At 40.1% G+C, this 23,888-nt stretch overlaps 1 protein-coding gene across 2 annotated transcripts in view; it reads left to right on the top strand.

Moving 5' to 3' along the window:
• myom2b (myomesin 2b) overlaps window positions 1–22,609 on the top strand; it is a 42,472-nt gene extending 19,863 nt beyond the window's left edge. For both annotated transcript variants that reach the window (XM_042325708.1, XM_024430655.2), the window contains exons 5-36: window positions 168–254; window positions 1,769–1,857; window positions 2,042–2,092; window positions 4,665–4,829; window positions 4,953–5,114; window positions 5,324–5,465; window positions 5,741–5,940; window positions 6,042–6,095; window positions 6,658–6,785; window positions 7,198–7,381; window positions 7,737–7,911; window positions 8,016–8,137; window positions 8,930–9,117; window positions 9,229–9,355; window positions 9,660–9,841; window positions 9,922–10,036; window positions 10,629–10,791; window positions 11,138–11,244; window positions 11,643–11,687; window positions 12,113–12,249; window positions 12,536–12,680; window positions 12,785–12,847; window positions 13,196–13,263; window positions 13,506–13,619; window positions 17,421–17,508; window positions 17,611–17,649; window positions 18,155–18,260; window positions 19,188–19,351; window positions 20,408–20,444; window positions 20,681–20,703; window positions 20,800–20,855; window positions 21,590–22,609. In XM_042325708.1, coding sequence (XP_042181642.1) covers window positions 168–254; window positions 1,769–1,857; window positions 2,042–2,092; window positions 4,665–4,829; window positions 4,953–5,114; window positions 5,324–5,465; window positions 5,741–5,940; window positions 6,042–6,095; window positions 6,658–6,785; window positions 7,198–7,381; window positions 7,737–7,911; window positions 8,016–8,137; window positions 8,930–9,117; window positions 9,229–9,355; window positions 9,660–9,841; window positions 9,922–10,036; window positions 10,629–10,791; window positions 11,138–11,244; window positions 11,643–11,687; window positions 12,113–12,249; window positions 12,536–12,680; window positions 12,785–12,847; window positions 13,196–13,263; window positions 13,506–13,619; window positions 17,421–17,508; window positions 17,611–17,649; window positions 18,155–18,260; window positions 19,188–19,351; window positions 20,408–20,444; window positions 20,681–20,703; window positions 20,800–20,855; window positions 21,590–22,045 — 3,982 coding nt within the window. In that variant the 3' untranslated portion in view covers window positions 22,046–22,609. The remainder of the gene's footprint in view (window positions 1–167; window positions 255–1,768; window positions 1,858–2,041; window positions 2,093–4,664; window positions 4,830–4,952; window positions 5,115–5,323; window positions 5,466–5,740; window positions 5,941–6,041; window positions 6,096–6,657; window positions 6,786–7,197; window positions 7,382–7,736; window positions 7,912–8,015; window positions 8,138–8,929; window positions 9,118–9,228; window positions 9,356–9,659; window positions 9,842–9,921; window positions 10,037–10,628; window positions 10,792–11,137; window positions 11,245–11,642; window positions 11,688–12,112; window positions 12,250–12,535; window positions 12,681–12,784; window positions 12,848–13,195; window positions 13,264–13,505; window positions 13,620–17,420; window positions 17,509–17,610; window positions 17,650–18,154; window positions 18,261–19,187; window positions 19,352–20,407; window positions 20,445–20,680; window positions 20,704–20,799; window positions 20,856–21,589) is intronic.
• The last annotated feature ends 1,279 nt before the right edge of the window (window positions 22,610–23,888 follow it).

The following is a 23,888-nucleotide window of genomic DNA, read 5'->3' as shown; positions in this document are numbered from 1 at the left end:
TAATAATTTTATAGTTTTACACTAAAGGTATACGTTATGACACAGGTACAGACTGCTTATACACAGTCACATCACAATAGTCTACATACTGTTATTACTTTTTTCTTGTGTTATCACAGCCACTTGAAAGACTTCACCTTAACCATTTCTAATTGATTTCTCTCCAGGTATAAAGATGGTGTCAGCATTGACTTATCATCAATGAAATACAATGTGCAGGACATTGTTGGAATTCATAACCTGGAGATCGTCAAGTAAGTTATTCTCACGGGAGGAAAAACCTTAGGCTGCACAATGGATACACACATTCAGTGATAAAACAATCACAGGTTTTTATGTTATGGGAAATCACAGGTTTTTATATTATTTAGATCCATTTGTCCGGAAAACATTATTCTCTCATGGTAGCTTATCACCCCCATTTAAAAAGTCTTATACAATATCATGACTTTGCTCCTGGACCATCTGAGATTTTCATTGTGGCCTCCCTGCATTTCACTCACAATCACATTGTTTACTGTTAACTTAATTAACACGCAAGTGTTCACAAAAGGGAGCCTTGTGAATGGTGGAGCCGTAGCGGTGGAGCTTTTCCAATTTAGTCCAAAGCCCCCCTGGGTACTGCCCTCGTCTTGAGGACTCATCAGCTGTTCATAGAGAAGTGCTGAGCTCTTTGTCATTTGATCCTGGAGCTCCTTAAAGAGCACTGTATACGCTCGCTGTCAGTGTCAGGAGCACCAACGCTAAATCGCACCTTAAGTCTCAAAGCTCTTTTTGCCTCTCCAAATCAAAGTGAAGGGTTTCAATAAAGAAATGGCACTCTGTATTCTCCCTGGGTTCAAACTCTTTCACACTCAAAGAAAACAACCATGGTTTGGAAATATTGAGGGAAAGTGAGCATGGACAGCTTTAAAATGGCATATGGTCAATGTCTTATATCTGTCACTATCCTCAACCTCCTCTCTCCTTGCAGCTTTAGATGTTTGCCATTCATGTCTTAGAGCCTCTCATGAATATCTCATGAATAATTCATGCATTTGTTTTTTTCCCCTGCATAGCATTATTCTCCTGTCTTAAGTTCCAAACATTTGATAATATCTGACCTTGAGTGTGTGGTTATACTGTAGAGGTCAAAATAAGAGACCCTTGGGGTGGAAGGTACTATAGCCTTGCGGGTAGGAGCGTTGGGCCAGTAACCGAAAGGTTGCTGGATCGAATTCCCGAGCTGACAAGGTAAAAAGCTGTTGTTCTACCCCTGAGCAAAACAGTTAACCTGCTGTTCCCCAGGTGCTGATGACGTGGATGTCGATTAAGGCAGCCCGCCGCACCTCTCTGATTCAGAGGGGTTGGGTTAAATGCAGAAGACACATTTCAGTTGAATGCATTCAGTTGTACAACTGACTAGGTATCGCCCTTTCCCTTACAAGCTAGAAAATTATGTATATTTGCAGTATTCATTTCCTGTGCTTTCATAAAGTCATAGCACCATTTCAAATGAGGATCATGGCTTGATATTTCCCAGTAATCATTTTGTCAACAGCAATTTGCATAATCTGCATAATTTGTTATCCTTTGAAAGTTTACCATCCTGTAAATTCAACTCAGGAAATTATGTTTGGTGGTTAGTCAATTAATCAAAGTCCTACATACAAAAATATACCCACACAAACTATAGATGGAGACAAAGTCTAAGCCTTAGGTATTGCTGAGATGTTTTTATGTGTTCATGTACATTATTAACAATGTATTCTTCTGGTATTCCCTATAGGTGTGAAACCGATGACACTGCGCAGTACACTGCTGTAGCTAGTAACATTCATGGACAGGTCTCTACTCAGGCCTCTGTCATTGTCAAGAGTAAGTTTGGCAAAGCAAACATACAGTATATAAGTTTTATTAATGCATTGATTTTTATGATATGGCTTATTTAAATGATAACGCTATTTTTATATACTTGATTTATTCCACAATACAATATTATAGTGTAATGTATTTTGTTGTTGTGTAGTGATTGTATGTGTATAATATGTCTGTTTTGCAGGATTCAGAGAAGAAGGGCATTTATCTTCCTTTGCATGGCTTCCTTACACAAGTAAGTCCACCCAACACCACTGTCCTGTGTATTCTTCCTGATACATTTATCCTCTGAGTAGATCTTGACCACTGTTGAGTCAAATCCAGTAACTGGGGATTGTTTGAATATGGCAACATTCTTCTTGAGTTGCAAGGATGTAGCCTACATATAAAAATGTTTATACTATTGTGAGAGACAAACAAACTACTGCTACGTATAAAAATGTTTATACTATTGTGAGAGACAAACAAACTACTGTAGATCAAAATCAAATCAAATGTATTTGTCACATACACATGGTTAGCAGATGTTAATGCGAGTGTAGCGAAATGCTTGTGCTTCTAGTTCCGACAATGCAGTAATAACCAACGAGTAATCTAACCTAACAATTCCAAAACTACTACCTTATACACACAAGTGTAAAGGGATAAAGAATATGTACATAAAGATATATGAATGAGTGATGGTACAGAACGGCATAGGCAAGATGCAGTAGATGGTATCGAGTACAGTATATACATATGAGATGAGTAATGTAGGGTATGTAAACAAAGTGGCATAGTTTAAAGTGGCTAGTGATACATGTATTACATAAAGATGCAGCAGATGATATAGAGTACAGTATATACATATACATATGAGATGAGTAATGTAGGGTATATCAACTCAAACATGCATTCTCAACATATGAAAATAATGTTTGTTTTTATGTATCCCTGTAAGAATCGACAGAGACATTATCTGATGAAACCTCTATACTAATCACAACATAAATTGCACCTTTGTATGGATAAAAAAAAACACAGTCTTCCAAATAATTCAGTGCTTTCTCTCTTTTAAATTGTATGTAATTATATACATCATTGCAGAATATACTTCTGATCATGGTCATCTATAATTACAGTGCCTTGCGAAAGTATTCGGCCCCCTTGAACTTTGCGACCTTTTGCCACATTTCAGGCTTCAAACATAAAGATATAAAACTGTATTTTTTTGTGAAGAATCAACAACAAGTGGGACACAATCATGAAGTGGAACGACATTTATTGGATATTTCAAACTTTTTTAACAAATCAAAAACTGAAAAATTGGGCGTGCAAAATTATTCAGCCCCCTTAAGTTAATAATTTGTAGCGCCACCTTTTGCTGCGATTACAGCTGTAAGTCGCTTGGGGTATGTCTCTATCAGTTTTGCACATCGAGAGACTGAAATTTTTCCCATTCCTCCTTGCAAAACAGCTCGAGCTCAGTGAGGTTGGATGGAGAGCATTTGTGAACAGCAGTTTTCAGTTCTTTCCACAGATTCTCGATTGGATTCAGCTCTGGACTTTGACTTGGCCATTCTAACACCTGGATATGTTTATTTTTGAACCATTCCATTGTAGATTTTGCTTTATGTTTTGGATCATTGTCTTGTTGGAAGACAAATCTCCGTCCCAGTCTCAGGTCTTTTGCAGACTCCATCAGGTTTTCTTCCAGAATGGTCCTGTATTTGGCTCCATCCATCTTCCCATCAATTTTAACCATCTTCCCTGTCCCTGCTGAAGAAAAGCAGGCCCAAACCATGATGCTGCCACCACCATGTTTGACAGTGGGGATGGTGTGTTCAGGGTGATGAGCTGTGTTGCTTTTACGCCAAACATAACGTTTTGCATTGTTGCCAAAAAGTTCAATTTTGGTTTCATCTGACCAGAGCACCTTCTTCCACATGTTTGGTGTGTCTCCCAGGTGGCTTGTGGCAAACTTTAAACAACACTTTTTATGGATATCTTTAAGAAATGTCTTTCTTCTTGCCACTCTTCCATAAAGGCCAGATTTGTGCAATATACGACTGATTGTTGTCCTATGGACAGAGTCTCCCACCTCAGCTGTAGATCTCTGCAGTTCATCCAGAGTGATCATGGGCCTCTTGGCTGCATCTCTGATCAGTCTTCTCCTTGTATGAGCTGAAAGTTTAGAGGGATGGCCAGGTCTTGGTAGATTTGCAGTGGTCTGATACTCCTTCCATTTCAATATTATTGCTTGCACATTGCTCCTTGGGATGTTTAAAGCTTGGGAAATCTTTTTGTATCCAAATCTGGCTTTAAACTTCTTCACAACAGTATCTCGGACCTGCCTGGTGTGTTCCTTGTTCTTCATGATGCTTTCTGCGCTTTTAACGGACCTCTGAGACTATCACAGTGCAGGTGCATTTATACGGAGACTTGATTACACACAGGTGGATTGTATTTATCATCATTAGTCATTTAGGTCAACATTGGATCATTCAGAGATCCTCACTGAACTTCTGGAGAGAGTTTGCTGCACTGAAAGTAAAGGGGCTGAATAATTTTGCACGCCCAATTTTTCAGTTTTTGATTTGTTAAAAAAGTTTGAAATATCCAATAAATGTCGTTCCACTTCATGATTGTGTCCCACTTGTTGTTGATTCTTCACAAAAAAATGCAGTTTTATATCTTTATGTTTGAAGCCTGAAATGTGGCAAAAGGTCGCAAAGTTCAAGGGGGCCGAATACTTTCGCAAGGCACTGTATATCACTAAAATAGAGTCATAATACTGTAAGTCTATCCTGTTTTACTATCTTTTGCAGTTCCCATGTTGCCAGAGATCAAATACACCAAGATCAACATCACCTTCCTGGAGACTTTTGGCTCGGTCTTTGGAACAGAAGGAGACACGGTCACATTGGCAGCCACAATGAACATTAGCCCCAACCTAGCCAATCTGCAGCCTGAAGCTCAATGGTTCAGAGATGGTAACACATTTTCTCTTACAATCATAACTGCTTTCAATAACAGCCGATTTACAAGACCATTTTAGTAACTTCAGCCACGGACAGTTCCTCACTTTTAATATTGGCGTTTTTGTTTTGTTTTAGATCATCGGCTGTCAGACTCCAAGTGGGTGAAGATAGAGTCTGGAAGAGGCGAGTCCAAGCTGACCCTGCCTCACCTGAACAAGGATGATGAGGGTGTCTACACTCTCCGTATGGTGACAAAGGGGGGAGATGCTGCGCACAGTGCATTCGTCTCCTGTGCTGGTAAAAAATCTGCTAACTTTGAGAATTGTATACCACCTCTGTGTGTACCAGCAATTCATCTACTTTGAAAACTAGTATGAGCCATGTTCTTCTATTTTTCAAAAAGCTCTTTGATCCTTGAATAATTCTGTTCACATGGCATTTCAAATATAGCGTGATGTACTTTGACAGACTGTGATGATGTGACTTGCTTTGTGTACCTATGCCAGATGGTCCACCCCCAGTACCTGGGTCTCCAGGTGCCCCTATGGACATCAAGATCCATGACGCCAACAGAGATTATGTCATCGTGTCCTGGAAGCCTCCCAACACCACTACTGAAGGCCCCATTATTGGATACTTTGTGGATAGGTAACGGAAGGTGTTAAAATGGGAATCAAATGTGAATATATCCAGCTACTTTTTCCCGCTACTTTTTCCCTGATGCCATTACCTGACCAGGGAAAACTCCAGGCCCTCGTTATATACATTCTGGTAGTTTTTTTTCTTAAAATCACATATCATTCTAGGCCGAAAATGGGAGGCAAAACTGTAAATTACAAGCTATAATCTCCCACCACTGTTCGTAGCTTGTGACAGGATAGCTACATATTGGAGATGTACCAATTTTCCTCAATTTTTTGCAGATGCGAAACTGGAACTGAAAATTGGGTGCAGTGCAACGACTCCCCCATTAAGATCTGTAAATACCCTGTGCCTGGCCTTTTTGAGGGCCACTCCTATTACTTCCGTGTGCGGGCGATAAACTCAAAAGGCATCAGCAAGCCCTCCAGAATGTCTGACCCCATTGCCGCCCTGGACCCAACTGAATTTGAAAGACTCCATGGTAATGTGAGGATGAATTCATAAACTTTAACTTGTGAGGTCATGTATTCCCTAGAATCAAATTAATCTATATAATTTTCTATTTTTATCTTTGTTTGACAGCCATCAAGTTGGGTGGTAAACTTGACGTTGTAACTTACTACGATGACGTTGAAGGTACTAAATGGTTTTCTATGATGTATGGGGGTCCTTGAAACTCGATAACTAGTTTGATACAAAAATCTTTGACGTTCTTCTAAGCAGTCATGCTATTACTTTCTTAGGCGTATTTCTTTATACTTCATCAGTGTCAGTAGCACTAAGAAGAATAATGAGGGTAAACTACCCATTTAGAATATTGAGATATCATTAGCTCCTCACATTGTACCATGTCTTCCATCTGTATAATAAAACACCAATAACAACTGTCACATTTCACATTTTTCTTTTCACGATTCTCCTGTCTCAATAATTAGCAATAATTATACAGCCTAAATTTGGGCTCATCAGAGAGCTGCTGATTAGTTTTTGATGAGAATTCCATCAGGATGCTAAGATCCAACCATCTGTGGCACCTTCTTCAGACTGAATGTAACACATCTATACTAGCAACAAATTCAGTACTAAAATTTCATAACCTTGAAAACATTTGTTATTGTGGCAATATTTTTGTCAACTCGGGTGATTGTTCCCACTTGGGCAAAAGACAGTAAATCTCTGTGATGTCTTGTGTCCGTAGACGAGAAGAAGGTGCCAGGAACCCCCTCAAAGTTGCATGCCCCAGAGACCGACCGAACATATGTTGTCCTCAGCTGGAAACCTGCCCCTTATCACGGCCGGGCCCCAGTGTGGTACTATATTGAGAAGGTTGGTATTCTCACTGTTCTCCCCTAGGTTTATTTTCTTTCACACATTTCAACATGGAATTGATAGATTTGTGTCCACTAAAACAGGGTTCTCAAAGTGGGGTCTGTGGCCAGATCTTAAAATATCAAAAAAATACAAATGTCTCATTTATTTTTAGGATTATTACTAACAAGAACAGATTTTTTGATTATGAGGTCAGTGGACCCAACAAGTTTGAGAAACTCTGCTCTAAAACAGATGGAATCTTTCTTAAGATGCGTTCAATAGTATAATCGAGGGCAAAAATATTCAGGTTCACCACCCGAATGAATAGCTGAAGTCAGCAAAATGAATTGGAGTTCTATCTTTCTCTCCATTTAATTTGCCTGTTGAACAGGGTGTAAATCTTGTTTTTGGGGTTCTACCATCACAGTGCCTAGCTGAGACCGGTGCGTGGCAGAGGGTGAACACTCAGGTGCCTGTGAGATCTCCTCGTTATGCCGTGTTTGACTTGGCTGAGGGAAAACAGTACTTGTTCCGTGTACTGGCTGCAAACATGTACGGCAGCAGTGAAGCCTCTGAGCCTACTGAGCCCATTCAGACTCAAGAGCTGCGTGGTAAGAGGGTCCTCTTCAATGGCTTTATAGCGATCTCTTAGAGTCCTCCCCAAGGTTGTTCTCAAGTATTCTCTCTAAAAGTCAAACTCCCTGCAAATCACAGAAATAGTCAAGGGTGGAATTTGAAAAAATGTAAAAAGTAATTCATATTGTAGATTTTGCTAAGAAATAATAGTCCTTCAATTAAAGTAAGTAGATAGTTGACATTTTCCCCTAGACATTAACCCTGTTAATCTACTGTAGGTGAACCCTCCGCTTCTGGTTAAATGGTTGCCACAAGGGAGACTGACACGTCTCTTGTTATCCAATGGGTTGAACTTAAGGAGCCTAACCATGCCCTGTTGATCTACTATAGGTGTCCCCTCCGCTCCTGGTCAGGTGGTTGCCACAAGGCAAACTGACACATCTCTTGTTATCCAATGGGCTGAACCCAAGGAGCCTAACAACCTTATTGGCTACTACATCGATGTCTGTGTAAAAGGCTCCAAGGACTGGGATTCAGCTAACCACAAGCCTCACAAGAGCAACAAGTATGTATTCAGTCATAGACTACTATCACTACTCTTATTTGAAGAGTGTGATTTCATTCATCATAATATGTTGACATTTTACTTCATCTGCTATTTTTGATTAGATTTGTGGTTCAAGGCCTGACCACTGGTGAGACGTATGTCTTCCGTGTGCAAGCCATCAATGAGCTGGGTCTTAGTGATGAATCACAGGAGTCGTCCCCCCTCTCTGTCAAAGCTGCCCTCAGTGAGTATGCACACACACACACACACGCACACGCGCACACGCACAGGATATAATTGTCATTAGTCAAGGTTCCAACCAGGCGTAGAAAGTGCTAGGTTCAATCTGGCAGTAGCAAAAGTAACAGCAGAAGAAAAATGCAAATACACGATTTTAGCGACCCACTGTGCTTAGCTGGAGACTCTTTTCTCTGTGATCATAGTGATTCAATTGTAGCAAGGTTATCAAGACTGTTTAACAAGTCTGTTGGTAGCTGTCCAGAAGTATGACAAACAAAGACATCTAACTTTGATGCCTTAAATTGGCCGACTATCTAAAATCAATGTCTCCAATAAAAGAGGACCATTATCCTTCCAATTCAAAAGTTTCAGCAGGACAGACTGGGAGCCAATTTGATTTAGCCAATCGTCATGTACCTTTCTCGTCCAAATAATGTGAATAATTTAGGCAATATGAGTCAAAAACCAACCATTGGCTCAGAGTTCCTTTGGGACATTCAACCAACAACTGCAGATTGTTTCATCACAACATACATTTTTAAACTCATTTATTGGTGATACTCCAAACTATGTGGATGGCAGTATTTTGTAGTTTGTATTGAACAATGATCATATTTAACATGCTAGTTTACTCCATGATGAATTAAGATTGATGTATTATACAGTGGATACGGAAAGTATGCACTGTATACATGCTACTTAAAGCCTGCACAACCAGTATTTCACCAGGAGTTAGGGACCCCTGCTATATATCCACCATGATACATGTTTAGAAACCTTTCAATTCTGTTTGCAGCGATTCCCTCTGCTCCATATGACATTGCTCTGCTCGCTTGTGATGGAGAGTCCATGGTTCTGAACTGGAAGCAGCCCATCCACTCTGGTGGCTCTCCGGTGGCTGAATACTACATCAACAAACGCAGGCACAGAGAACACACATGGAGAGAGGTCAACATCCCACCCATCAAAGAGAGGCTGTTCAAGGTATAAATCTGATTGACCTTAGTCAAATAAAAATGCTGTTACAGTTAGGATCATTATGAATCTATTATGCAGTGATTCTAACAGTTTTAATACTTTCCCTATCAACTACAGGTTGAACATCTGAGTGCAGGTGCAGTCTATGAGTTCATGGTTTATGGTGGAAGTCTTGCTGGTCTTGGTGCCCCCTCTGCCCCTAGCAAGGCTTTCCACTGTGATGCCTGGACCATGCCAGAGCCAGGTACAGCACTGAAAACCTCTCTGAAACAAGTTAATATTTTAAAGATGAAACAAAGGGTGCATAGTTCAAAGAAGCGAATGCCATTTTACATGCAAATACTGTTGCATATTTAAACCGTAATGCATATCTCATCCTTTTAATGTGATGATGAATTCTGGAAGAGGTGCATTCAAGCTTATCGGCAGTGCCACTTCCAACATCAATCATTAAGATAGCAGCACATACACATTACACAGTCTGACCTCTATACTCTGTGTGTCTGACTTAAAGTAATTTTCTACATTTACTGCACTCTGAATTTCAGGACCAGCTTATGACATGACCTTCTGCGAGATCCGTGATGACTCTGTGGTGGTGGAGTGGAAGGCTCCCGTCTACACCGGCGCCAGCCCAATCACAGGCTACTTTGTGGACTTTGCCAAGAAAGGCTCAGATGAATGGCACTGTTCCAATGAGAGCCATGCTGTCAGTCACCGCTACCACAAGGTACAGAGTATTCCTAGAATACCTATGAGTTATGACAATGTACCCTGTCTGGCACATTTTACAGTACTTGTTGTTTTCAGGTGACTGGGCTGGAAGCCGGAGTGTCATATGTGTTCAGAGTGCGCGCGGCTAACTCTGAAGGTGCCGGCAAGCCTTCCTTGGCTTCTAACCCTGTGGTTGCCAAAGCAGTGGAAGGTACTGTTGGACAGACACAATTCCCGATGCTGAGCTTCAATGTGGCTTAGTACAGAGCAGCATTCATTCAGTGCGTTCCACAGAGAATGTTTATTTGGGTCAGGATTCCCATTAAAATGGGAGTTAGATTAGCTGAAATGTAGGAGTAACACCACGAAGTGTGGGGTACACTAGACAGGGATGTTGAGGAGGGGCCTAGGGAGGGGTTGTCTGTTCTTCTGTTGATAAGGAACATTGGGAGGATGTGGGAGGAGAGAAAAATATATGACTCATATGGAGCTCTGTAAAGGGGTTGGAATGAGAGCATCAGGCAACCAGCAGAGAGCAGTGTTGTATTCTGCAGGGACCTCAGCAACTCAAGCACTGGGTGAGATCAGGGAAAAGTCATTCTCACAATTCTTTCGATATTAATTCAACAGAGGATGCAGAACATACAGACACAAATACACTGTGGACATATAATGAACATACTACGCTAGTACTGTATGACTGCACCTAAACACCCATCTCTAGGACATGCTGTACTTGCAATGCCAGATATTTTTATTGCTGTTGCCTGTCAACTTCACTGTTTGCTTTGTCAATCCAAAAGGTGCCCAGGAGATGACCTGCACAGTGGACAAAGAGTCAGGTGACGTCATCCTGTCATTTGAAAGCTGTCAAATTACAGAGAGCTCCCACTTTGTGTGGAAGAAATTCTACAAGGAAATCACTGACTTCTCTAAAGAAATTGTCATCAAAACAGAGGGCAGCACGTAAGCTATGCACAAAACTTGTCAATAGATCAAATATATTTGATCTAAATAAAACTTCTCAGTAGTGATTCAGAAATGTGTAATAGGTAGCAGGTAGCCAAGTGGTTAGAGCGTTGGGCCAGCAACCGAAAGGTTGCTAGATCGAATACCCGACTATCAAGGTAACAATCGGTCGTTCTGCCTCCTGACCAAGGCCGTTAACCCACTGTTCCCATGCCGTCATTGTAAATAAGAATTTGTTCTTGACTGACTTGCCTAGTTAAATAAAAAATATATACTTCTATTGATGTGCTAAATATCTCCTCGACCCTATATTCAATGGTGTGTCTTTTCTATTACATTCTAGCTCCAAGCTTATTTTCAAGCACCCTGACCAGGGGGATGTGGGTTGCTTCTCTGTTTCTGTAACTAACACGGATGGTGTTTCTGCCAGCCATGAAATCCATGCCGAAGGTAGGCCCTGGGTGGGGAGTGGATCACAAATAGGAGGTTACTTATTTATAACCCTCATTCTGGACATATCATGGTATAAAATAGATTTTGTCCATACATGCATGTCTACTGTACTAGTACATCTAAATCAACACAACAACACTTCATTATCCGGCAGACAATAACGGCACCCATCACAGTCATTCATAAATATGGTATGATCTAGTGATACAGTACATGCATGTCTGGTCTTGTGCAGTGCAGATAACTGTTACTGTGGAAGTATACGATGAAGTTTCATGTAAAAAGGCTTTGCTGTGAAGGAAGCTGTTTGGCTGTTTCCTGAAATCAATTTGCGAAACAGATATTGGATCATTGGAATACTGAAATGCATTTCCCCTTATTTACCTCTATTACAGAGCTGGAGAAAATGCTGGCAAAGAGCTATGGTATCAGACACCCGGGTAGGTTTTGTTTGGATTTATTCAATATGGATTTTTTTATTTTCAATCTCATTCATTCTGGTCCCCATCAAATTATATTTTGGAATACACAGCTCAGGGTAAAAAGAAGATTACATTTTTGGGGATTTGGCTTGAATAATCTGCATATACTGTATGGGCGTGTGCGCCGTTCTAGACTGATGATGAGGTAAGATCCATGTAAACCACATAAAGGAGACAACTGTTAATCCCAGAAAATAGTTTTTTAGCGCTTGCTCCATCAACTTTTTAGCATGTGGTTCATCACAGCATTTTCTAATTTTCTGAGGAGGAAAATGTATACCTGTTGAACAAATGACATTTCGTTCATGAGCAAATGTCATTTCTATCACAAAACGTACCTCTATTTGCATCACCTTCTTCCTCCCTTTATCCTGCTTCCACAGTGATCCCTTTAAAGACTCAACTGGCCTACAAGATTCTGGAGCGTGGTCGCATGTGCTTCTGGCTGCAGGCGGAGCACATCTCCTCTGCTGTCACCTACAAGTTCTTTGGTAACAACAAGGAGCTCTCAGCAAATGATGTAAGAGTCACATGCTTATTCCTGTCAACACTAAACTGACACATTGTCTCTGGTCAAAAGTCATGCACTATACAGGTGTCATTTCAGACACAACATGCACAGACAATGTTTTTGTTGTCTTTGAACTCGACATTGTACTCTCATCACGATGTATGGCATGAATAGCCTTTTTAAGCCAAGACTAGAGTAGATCACACAACATAACCACATTATTGGATTCGCAAAATTCCCTCAGTAAAGTCCTCTTCTGTAAACTTTCTTGGTGTCTTCTTCTCTGTGTTCTCAGCCAAATCATGCGAGTCACAACGTGGAGACTGGTATCATTGAGTTTGTGCTGGATCATTTCACAGAGGATAGCGAGGGTACCTTTACTGTTCAGATCGAGGATGGCAAAGCCAGAGGCCAGTCCTCTCTGGTGCTAATTGGAGATGGTGAGAGCCTGTCTGCTGTGGGGGAGTTGTTGTGCTCGAATACAGGGTAGGGCTCCATGAGGTATCCAGGATTTATCCCATGTTTCACTTTGTTTGGGTTGTAGATTTCAAGGCAGCTCTTGCAGACGCAGAACACCAAAGGAGCGAGTACATCAGAGTGAAAGAAGGTAAAAGTAAAAAATGTGTGAAATTAATTTGAGTAATATTTGAATTAAATATTAATTTCAAACAGCCAGTACACTAAGATGATGATTAGGTATCATAATAAATTATTAAGGTTCACATTATTTATGGAAACCACACACTGTTATCTCACCTGCAAATCCATAAGCCACCCATTGTTACAAGGATATTACAAGGAAGGATATTACACGGATACAAGGATGTTATTAACAAAACAATGCATTCAAATCTGACCTTTTTGACCCCTCTCCCCCTCCCTCCGAATCCCCCCTCCTCCACCTCTCTCCCTCACATCCCCCTCTCCCACTTTCTGTCTATTGCCCTATTTCCAGGCCCCCACTTCAGTGAGTTTTTGTCAGTCCATGTTGGGGACGACTGTTCTGTTGCACTCATCTGCAAGGTAATTAAACATTCACCTTAAGTACAATTAGATTAGACCAAGAGATTAAATGGAAATTATGGCGTGAGTTATCGCTAATGCCAACCTAAACGACAAACACAGTCAGCATGATTCAGTTTAGTCATTGTTCCCCTCTGTTGAGAGGCATGATGACAGATGGTGTTGTTGTAGTGCAGTCATGCCTCTTTGTTTGGGCTGGTCCACCTCTCTGCGGGTAACGGGTCTATTGTTTCATAATGCAGGTGGACAATCTGAAGAAAGAAACAGCGCTGCACTGGTTCAAGGATGACGTTGAGATTACCCCTGAAGGGCCAGCCAGTCTGGCATCTGGAGCCTGCAAGTTTCCTATTTCCCTGGTAATTTTATCACATAAACACACAGATTGAACAAACTACATATAATAGCAGTTGTTATGTGGACAATAGGCAGAAGCACAATGGAGTGTCTTGAGACCCTGTAGTTTTAATAATAGGCTACAGTGAAGGACCTTACCATCTGAATTCCAGTTAAACTGGGTTGGGTGCATTCATACTATGACCTCCATTGCTGGAAATCTCAAGGCAGCCATTGAAGAGTTCTATGGCTTTCCATATCATCAGCAAACATCTAGACACAATCAGGCCAAGCAAGAGTCAGACATCTTTGTCGCTAGTACTACAATATATCGCTGTTGTTGAAGGAGGGTATTATCCGCCTACACGCTCATGCAGTCAGTTCCTAGGGGAACGGTTGGCTTTATACAATAAGACAAGACAAAAACACAGCCACCAAAACATTTGGTGATCATGTAAGAAAAGTCAGAGAAGCGGACACTGATGCAGTCAAGGCGCGTTTTGACTCTCGGTCATAGGAACACCAGCCATTTATAGGAAACAAGAGGAATAACCCTGAGGGGAAGAAGACGAACGCCTCTTTCCTCAGTAGAGCACCGCTGTCATAGAAACCAGTCACATCCAATGATGTCATTATACATAATCACACCCTGCAATCTTGCTTTCTCACTCATACTATGTCCCCACAAAGCTATGAGATGGAAAAAGAATACTCTGATCCTGTGCTTGACATACAGTCGCATGTTTGATATTGCTCATCAAGTGGCCACATGTACAGTGCCTTCAGAAAGTATTCATACCCCTTGACTTATTCCACGTTTTGTTGTGTTACAGTCAAAATGTATTAAATTGATTTTCTTTCTCACTCAACAACCTACAATACCCAATAATGATCAAGTGTAAACATGTTTTCCAAATGTTTGAAAATGTATTGAAAATGAAATACAGAAATATATAATTTACATAAGTATTCACACCCCTGAGTCAATACATGTTAGAATCACCTTTGGCAGCGATTACAGCTGTGAGTCTTTCTCAGTAAGTCTCTGTATTGTACAGTATTTGCACATTATTCTGTTTAAAATTCTTCAAGCTCTGTCAAGTTGGATGTTAATCATTGCTAGACAGCCATTTTCAAGTCTTGCCATAGATATTCAAGACGATTTAAGTTAAAAACCAACTAAACATTTGATGTTGTCTTGGTAAGCAACTCCAGCGTATATTTGGACTTGTGTTTTAAGTTATTAACCTGCTAAAAGGTGAATTTGTCTCCCAGTGACTAGAATGCTATTTTACAGTAAACAAATTGACAGACTTTCAGCACGCTTATAGGGAAGGACATTAAACAAGCACAGCACTTACACAAATGGCTGATGATTTGTTTAGTGAAATGTATTTAAAAAAGATTGTGGTGGCTGTTTTATTACACTTCAGTGAGGCTTTTGACATTATCGATCATAGTCTACTGCTGGAAAAATGTATGTGTTATTGCTTTACACCCCATGCTATATTGTGGATAAAGAGTTACCTGTCTAACAGAACACAGAGGGTGTTCTATAATGGAAGCCTGTCCAACATAATCCAGGTAGATTCAGGAATCACAGGCCCCTTGCTTATTTCAATCTTTACTAATGACATGCCACTGACTTTGAGTAAACTCAGAGTGTCTATGTATGCGGATGACAATACTATACACGTCAGCTACTACAGCAACTGAAATGACTGAAACCCTTAACAAAGAGCTGCAGTTAGCTTCAGAATGGGTGGCATGGAATAAGTTAGTCAAAAATATTTCAAAAACTTAAAGCATTGTGTTTGGGACAAATCATTCACTAAACCCTAGACCTCAACTAAATCTTGTAATAAATAATGTGGAAATTGAGCATGTTGAGGTGACTAAACTGCTTGGAGTAACCCTGGATTGTAAACTGTCATGGTCAAAACATATTGATACAATAGTAGCTAAGAAGGGGAGTAGTCTGTCCATAATAAAGCGCTGCTTTACCTTCTTAACAGCACTATCAACAAGGAAGGTCCTACAGGCTCTAGTTTTGTCGCATCTGGACTACTGTTCAGTCGTTTGGTTAGGTGCCACAAAGAGGGACTTAGGAAAATTGCAATTAGCTTAGAACAAGGCAGCACGGCTGGCCCTTGGATGTACACAGAGAGCAAACATTAATAATAAGCATGTCAATCTCTCGTGGCTGAAAGTGGCTGAGAGATTGACTTCATCACTACTTGTGTTTGTGTGAGGTATTGACGTGTTGAAAGCACGAGCTGTCTGTTTAAACGACTAGCACACAGCTCAGACACCCATGCATACCCCACAAGACTTGCCACCAGATGTCTCTTCACAGTCCCCAAGTCCAAAACAGACTATGGGAGGCGCACAGTACTACATACAGCCATGACTACATGAAAGCAACACAAACATAGGCGTAGACACATGCATGCACACACATGATAACATGTACACTATACACATACATACACATGGATTTTGTGTTGTAGATACGTGGTAGTGGAGTAGGGGCCTGAGGGCACACACGTAGTGTTTTATGAAATCTGTTATGAATGCATTGTCATGTTTTTAAAATTGTATGCTTGCCTTAATTTTGCCATAACAGCAGCTAATGGGGATCCATAATAAATACAAACCAGGTTTTCCTCTAGGATTTTGCCTGTGCTTAGGTCTATTACGTTTCTTTTTATATATAAAAAATCCCTAGTCCTTGCCGATGACAAGCATACCCATAACATGATGCAGCCACCACCATGCTTGAAAATATAAAGAGTGGTAATCAGTGATGTGTTGTGTTCGATTTGCCCTAAACATAACACTTTGTATTCAGGACACAAAGTTAATTTCTTTGCCACAATTTTTTGCAGTTTTACTTTAGTGCTTTATTGGAAACAGGATGCATATTTTGGAATATTTGTATACTGTACAAGCTTCCTTCTTTTCACCCTTCATTTAGGTTAGTATTGTGGAGTAACTACAATGTTGTTGATCCATCCTCAGTTTTCTCCTATCACAGCCATTAAACTCTGTAACTGTTTTAAAGACACCATTGGCCTCATGGTGAAATCCCTGAGTGGTTTCCTTCCTCTCCAGTGACGGAGTTAGGAAGGACACCTGTATGCTAGTTGTGACTGGGTGTACTGATACACCATCCAAAGTGTAATTAATAAATTCACCATGCTCAAAGGGATTTTCAGTGCCTGCTTTTTTTATTTTTACCCATCTACCAATAGGAGCCATTCTTTGTGAGGCATTGGAAAACCTCCCTGGTCTTTGTGGTTGAATCTGTGTTGTAAATTCACTACTCGACTGAGGGACCTTACAGATAATTGTATGTGTGGTGTACAGAGATGGAGTAGTCATTCAAAAATCATGTTAAGTGAGTCAATGCAACTTATGTGAATTGTTAAGCAAAAATGTACTCCTGAACTTATTTAGGCTTGCCATAACAAAGGGGTTGAATACTTGACATTTTAGCTTTTCATTTCTCATAACAAATGACACAATCTCAATTATATCTATTTTAAATTCAGACTGAAACACAACAAAATGTGGAAAAAGTCAAGGGGTGTGATTACTTTCTGAAGGCAATGTAGGTCCCAGAAGAGCTGAGAAAATTATATGAAATTGGGACAATTGTTTTCAATTATATGAACAGGAAATTACTAAGTTAAAACAATTATTCTCAATGTAATGCAGCTAATGTAGCTTACATGGTCTCTGCTACTATTGCAGAGGGTGGGCCTATCGACTGCATTCTATTTTGATCCCTGAAATTATGCTTTGTTTTTTATCCAACCTAGTTCTCCAAGGCTTCCACTGGCATTTACAAAGCTACCATCAGTGATGACAGAGGAAAGGATCAGTCCCAAATTGAAATATCCGGCCATGGTAAATATTAATATGAAAACTATATTATGTTGCATCTGAAATATTGTCTTACTGTAAACATACTTTGAACATCATTTTGTTTTATCAACATCTCTCTTACAGCTTTTGATGAAATAATCGAGAAGCTTTCTAAACTTGCTGGTAGGTATTAATATCTTCTTGATTGTCACTTCTCTTTTTAGTATTAAAACAAATTTGTTATCAGTTTATTCTGCTTGTTATTCAACCAGTGCAAGAAATCAGTTAGACTCACTTGATCGTTATATTGCACGTTATATTGCAGATAATTTGTTCCTCACACAGTTGTGGTTTTTCTCAGTGCAGCTAAATCAGTATAGCACAACTAATGAGGAGGATTGCACAGCCATTGGGCATATCAAGGGTCCTGTTACTCCACCCTCATGAACTGGGCTGCAAGTAACATCTGTACTGTACCTGTCATCCTAGCCAGAAGTCATATCTCCATTACGGCATTTATTGCACTGATTCCAATTCCCAGCACCGGCCAACCAATTAGTAAACCACAGCAAATACCCAAGTTGTATATATCTAAGAAGATATGTTAGCTTAAGAGAAGTATAGAATATAAATGTCAGCATATGTACACTAAAGAACGCATGGTTTTTCCTTTTTTTTCTCTCTCCAGGATCCTCTGCAGCAGAGCTGGCAATTCACTGCACGGCAACAGGCATTCAGCTCCACTGCCACATGAAATACTACACAGAGGAGATGAAAATCCATTGGCTGCATGCGTAAGCAAAGTTTTTTTGGGGGGTGCTTTTTTATTCAATTATGCAGATAATTAGAAATTATGGAAATGTTTATGGAAATAGAATCCGCACAAGGTTTTATTCCAAGGCTTAACATGAGCCAGGCATGTAAACATGATTTGAGATTATTATAAAAAGGTGGTTAATTAAAAAGGAGTGACACAAAAGGGAGACGAGAGACTGCCTCTCTTCACACACTATCATATTTACAATTTTCCCAAATGGAAACAATTATACAGGCCTACTGTACCTAGCAGAATAGCTACAGGGTAAAAAAAAAAAAAAAAAAAAAAAAAACACTCCCTCAGGCTTGTGGGAAGTCATTGGTTACAGCAGCTTGTGTAAGGCAAACCAGTTTCAGTTAAACCATGCGTGGGTCTTCTAATCCCTGTATGAACATTTTGAAGTAGCTGCTTCGGGTCTTTACTTTCTTCCAGTGTGCATGGCACTGACAGGGGGAGCATGTTTCAGCATGGCAACAATTTCACACACAATGAATGAACAAAGCCTACCATTTCCCATGATTCCTCACAAATTTCAGCTGGGCAAATTTCAGGACCTCCCTGACTCCCAAGAGGGCAATGGTACATAAATAAGATAATGATGATTCTTAAATGGTCCAGCACAGCAATTGTAGCGGGTCAATATTTGACAATCTACTAGAAAGTTACACCTATTATGCGAGATATCTGGACATTTGACTATTTTCATTAGAATCAATCACAATTTCATACAATGTTTTTTTTTAATGTTCTCCTAATAAATTCCTCATCGAGCTACCTGTGAACTTCAGTTGATACCATGTTTCATTGACTGCTCTTTGAGTAAACCAGTAGGGACCTACTCAACACAATGGATTCCAAAAACAATACTTATGCTCCATCGGTTCCTCCCCTTTTACCCTTTCAGGGAAAGTAAACTCTCTCACTCTGAGAAGGTGCATATTGGAGGTACCCCTGCCATGGCCATTATGGAGATCCTTGAACCCACAGAAAAGGATAAGGGTCTGTACCACATCCAGATCATAGATACGGAGAACACCTACAGTCGCACCATTGACCTTTCTGGAGATGGTAAGTCAGACGATATCTGATATTGAGTATGTATGTTGTTGTGCTTGTATTGTACAATACAACTTTAACAACCTACTTCTCCGTCAATCTTGCAAATAGCATAATACATTAATTCAAAGAGTGATATTAGCACATTCAGCATATGAACCTCAATGACAATACCAGGATAATGGTAACCTGGAAATGATAAACCTGATAAATTAAGTTAAACATTTAAAAAAAAATATTCACATGCATTTGTAGTTGTCTTCATTAGTATGTGTACGTAACATCTTAGTATGTGTACATAAAATTTCAGTATGTGTAAATAACATTTTAGTATGTGTACATAACATTTTAGTGTGTGTACATAACATTTTAGTGTGTGTTCATAACATCTTAGTACATGTACATAACATCTGAATGTAGAAAAAGCAGAGGTTGTATATTATTACCATTGCTCTGGCAGTATATCAATGAGGTGAAGTCTTCAGTTGGACCACAGTAATGAGATCACTGCACATCTTTATTAACATGACCAACTACTTAACACTGTTGCAGTGTTGTCCTGCCACAGTCTTCGACTAACCCATGCAGTGCCCAGTCTCACACTGTTGTTTTGCAGATTTCTACATTTATAATTAAAAGGGCATCTCTGCAGCTGGGTACACAGAAGCAAGCTGCATATTTAGGCAAATCCTGGGGATGAAATAACAGGAACAACAATATTAAAGGTGCAATCCTGGCTCATACTTCAGTTAGTCAACATACTGTTTGATGGCAAACATAATCAAGGGCTGGTCCCTGACAGGTCATGCGATTTTGTGGTCTGGAAACAGTAATGAGTGAGGGAGGATGAGCTATTTCAGGCAAAACAGAACAACATTACAATATTGAGGTATGATATGTCTCTGCCACACTGCTGTTGTGTCTCCAAGACAAGTAGCAGTAAGTACAGCAACAAAAAGAAAGTAGGCTACTCCATCTATACTTCAAAATTGGTTTCGTATGGTGTAACATTAATGAAACATTATGAAAAGCCCAACTGTATCCTCTCTTTTCTTTCTTCGTTCACAGCCTACGATAAAGCCTTTGCGGAATTCACAACACTAAAGTAAGATAATCACGTCATAATTCTGTTCAGTGTTCATTTCATGCACATATATGTAGGGCATCAGTACTGTATAAATGCCACATTCCTACAGCTAAAATGCAGCTCTTGGATTCCTACATAGTGTTAATGTATTTGGCAAAGCAGAACATGTGTACGGAGTCAGTCTTGGGGTGAAATATAGCAAGCCTCACTGCTAATGAACTCACTAACAATGCCATTCTTCTATTGTTTTCCAGAGAGGAAGCATATGCTGAAGCCAGTGAGTACCTTCTCATGTCATAATGCTAGATTGTGGCTCTGTGGGAAATCTTTTGATTCAGACAATTTTGTGATTATATGATATCTACATTTTTAGATCGTGGCAAAGTGCTGGGCGGTCTGCCTGATGTTGTTACCATCATGGAGAAGAAGGTAATTTACATTTTATTTTGTGATTGAATACAATTATGGGAATATATTTAACGCTAGAACAGGTAACCAGACATGATTTAACACATTGGGAAAGTCAGTGTCAACTATCATAACCAGGTGGATGCAGCTGATGTCTATGCTCCCAATTTCCATTCAATCTGGAGAGCCTTCTGATTGAGACAACTGTAGCCTATAGGTGCATTATATACCGCCCTAGAGAATCTCCTATAAGGCGAAGATTGTGCAGATATATTGCCTTTTACAGCACCTCATGTCTGGTTTCACACAGCATATGAAATAGTGTGGAGTAAGCATAAATTGGGGTCCTTATGAAACAAATACAGTGTGATGTATTTGCTAGGAGTATTCTGTAGACATGTCATAGAGGTATATGGTTTACATAATGGCAGAATAGAGCTACTTGTAAAGGTCAACGTAACTGGCACGTCTCTCCAAAGTGACTACACACGCTTGTTTGTAGTGTGATTGGTTATTTTACTTTGATGCTACAAGAGGGGATTTTTCCAGCGGATTGAGAAACTTGCTCATCTCAGTAAAGCAAAGACAAGAGACTAGGGAAATAGGATATGATAAACATAGTAAACTCTGATTAAATTAAAGAACAACACTGCTTAGGTGAGAACAACACGAGCAACATTCTATGTTCTTCTGTTATATCTGTGTTGGTAACCAAGGTCTTTTCATTCCTTCAATTCCTTTGTCCCGCTTGGTAGACCCTGAGTTTGACCTGCACAGTGTGCGGAGACCCAAAACCTCAAGTCACCTGGTTCAAAAATGGTGCAGAGGTGTATCCCGATGACCAGTACTTGGTGTCCCTCGAGTCCGGAAAGTTTGCCAGTCTCACCATCAAAGGTGTTTCCCTGGAAAACTCTGGCAGGTACACCATGACGGTGCAGAACAAATATGGAGGAGAGTCTGTGGATATCGTTGTGAGCATCTACAAGCATGGTGATACGATTCCTCAGGCCAAACCAACTCTAACGCCCAAGTCGATTATCCCACCTAAACGTCCTATTGAGATCCCAGGTCCCAAGGTTGTCACTCCTTCCCCAGCCCCTGCTCATGTCTCTTCTCCAGCCGGTGCCAAGTCCCCCACCCCTCCTAGGGGACTTAAGTCCCCCACCCCAGCTCGTGGCATGAAGTCCCCTACCCCAACAAAGAGAAAGTAAACTACAAAAGCATTTCAATTCCAAAGAGAGAAAGGAAAATAAAAAGTGATTAATCTGTTAGCATGAGTCATCAAATAGAAAGTTATTTAACAGTAGATACCTGTCATTTTTCACTGAAGATGCAGTTGAGCTCCCTTACTCTTTTTCTTCTTATGATAGAGCCAATGTCTCAGAGAGAAAGAAAGGGGGTTTGGGAGCGGGAGGCCAAGAGATATTTAGTGTGTTGGAAGTTGTGCCACAAAAAACAGAGAGTTTGTCACCAATGTTTACAAAGCTGAATGAGCCTTCTAATGAACTTGGCTCTGTCTCCCTTGAGGCGCTTTGGTGAAAAATGACCAGCTTTGATGTTTAGTTTATTAAATCTCTGTTTTAAAAGCTGCATTTTCAATTAGCTGGTGGAATTGGCTCTCCCTACGGATGGATAACCCCAAAGTGCTGGACCTCCACTTAGCCCATAGTGGCAGGTGCAGCGTTTCTAGTCACTGCCCCAAATAAATCATGTTACCCTCCTCGCCGCTGTGTGTCTCCCCCTGCTTTTGTGTTAATAAAAAATAGCCAAAATCACTTCCCACTGTGTCGTCCCTGAGCTGTTTACTGTTGGGCTCCAGCGCAAACTCACCCAAGGTGTCTGAATGCAGTCGCAACGTAAAATATGTAAGCAATTAGAGTGGCTACAGGCATATCTGAATCGCATCAGCACTTTTCACAGCCTCTTTGCCCACTCTCATTTTCAAATCAACAAATCACTTCATGTATGGCTGTTTGCACAATGCAAACTTGCCACCAGATTCACCACTGTTCATTGGGAGTTGTAAGTAAAGTATCTCCACAAGGATATCATCAATATACACAAACACACTACTCTACTCTACTTTTGATGGGAAAGGAAATAACTGCATTCATGTTGCATTCTCCTAACCTAATTGAGTGCGTTCAATTAAAAAAGCCAAATATGAGACATGTCAAGCACAAGCCAATTAACTATTTGCGTCATACACTTTCTGGGTAGTTGATAAACTGTTTCAGCTTGATACACTTCAAAGCCCTAGTCCTTGAAGTAATTTTGCAACGTCACAGTTTTTCCTCAATTCACTGATAAACTGTCTCTAGTAATCATTACACTGTAGTTGGGATTTGATTGGAATAATTCAAATGAAGGAAAATGGTCTTATTTAGCTTTTGAAATAATTATAAATGTAAATGTAATTAAATCATACATATTTAAATCACTGAAAATAATTGTCTATATAAATCATCGTTTTCAATAGCAATTTATATCAATCAATTATGTAAATATTGGTTCTAGTTCCCATCTATCTCTCAACAGTCATCCCCTGAACAATGTTCATACATATGGATTATTGCTACTTTTCAAACAGGCTCTAAATGGAAAAGCTGTAGAGATGTATTTGTAACCCCCCCATCAATAGCCTAAATGCGCATTTCATCTCAAATACAGTATAATATTAGAGCCATTCCTTGAAATGCAGTTTTGAACACATATTCCATTTCCTCTGACCACATGGTGGCACTGAAGCTTCATACAGACACCTCCCATGTACAACCACTAAACCCGGTGGGAGCCACCAGTCACTGAATCATGTGGCTTACTTTTACACATTGATTTGCTGTGGGAGGATGAATCACAAAACTACATTGTGGACAAAATACCACCCCAAATACACACAAAAGCAAGGGATTTATCTACTTACTGCTCCCAAAGGGGCTATTCAACAAATACGAAGATAAGAACATGGCAGAAAAAGGAGCATATTCAGTGCTAATAAATGATACATTTCTACATTTGGAATAGTTCTAATATCTCCAAGGTATATTCAACAGA

The sequence above is a fragment of the Oncorhynchus tshawytscha genome, linkage group LG01, assembly GCF_018296145.1.
Source record: "Oncorhynchus tshawytscha isolate Ot180627B linkage group LG01, Otsh_v2.0, whole genome shotgun sequence".
NCBI classification, from domain to species: Eukaryota; Metazoa; Chordata; class Actinopteri; order Salmoniformes; family Salmonidae; genus Oncorhynchus; species Oncorhynchus tshawytscha.
This window is presented reverse-complemented; position numbering and strand designations above follow the sequence as displayed.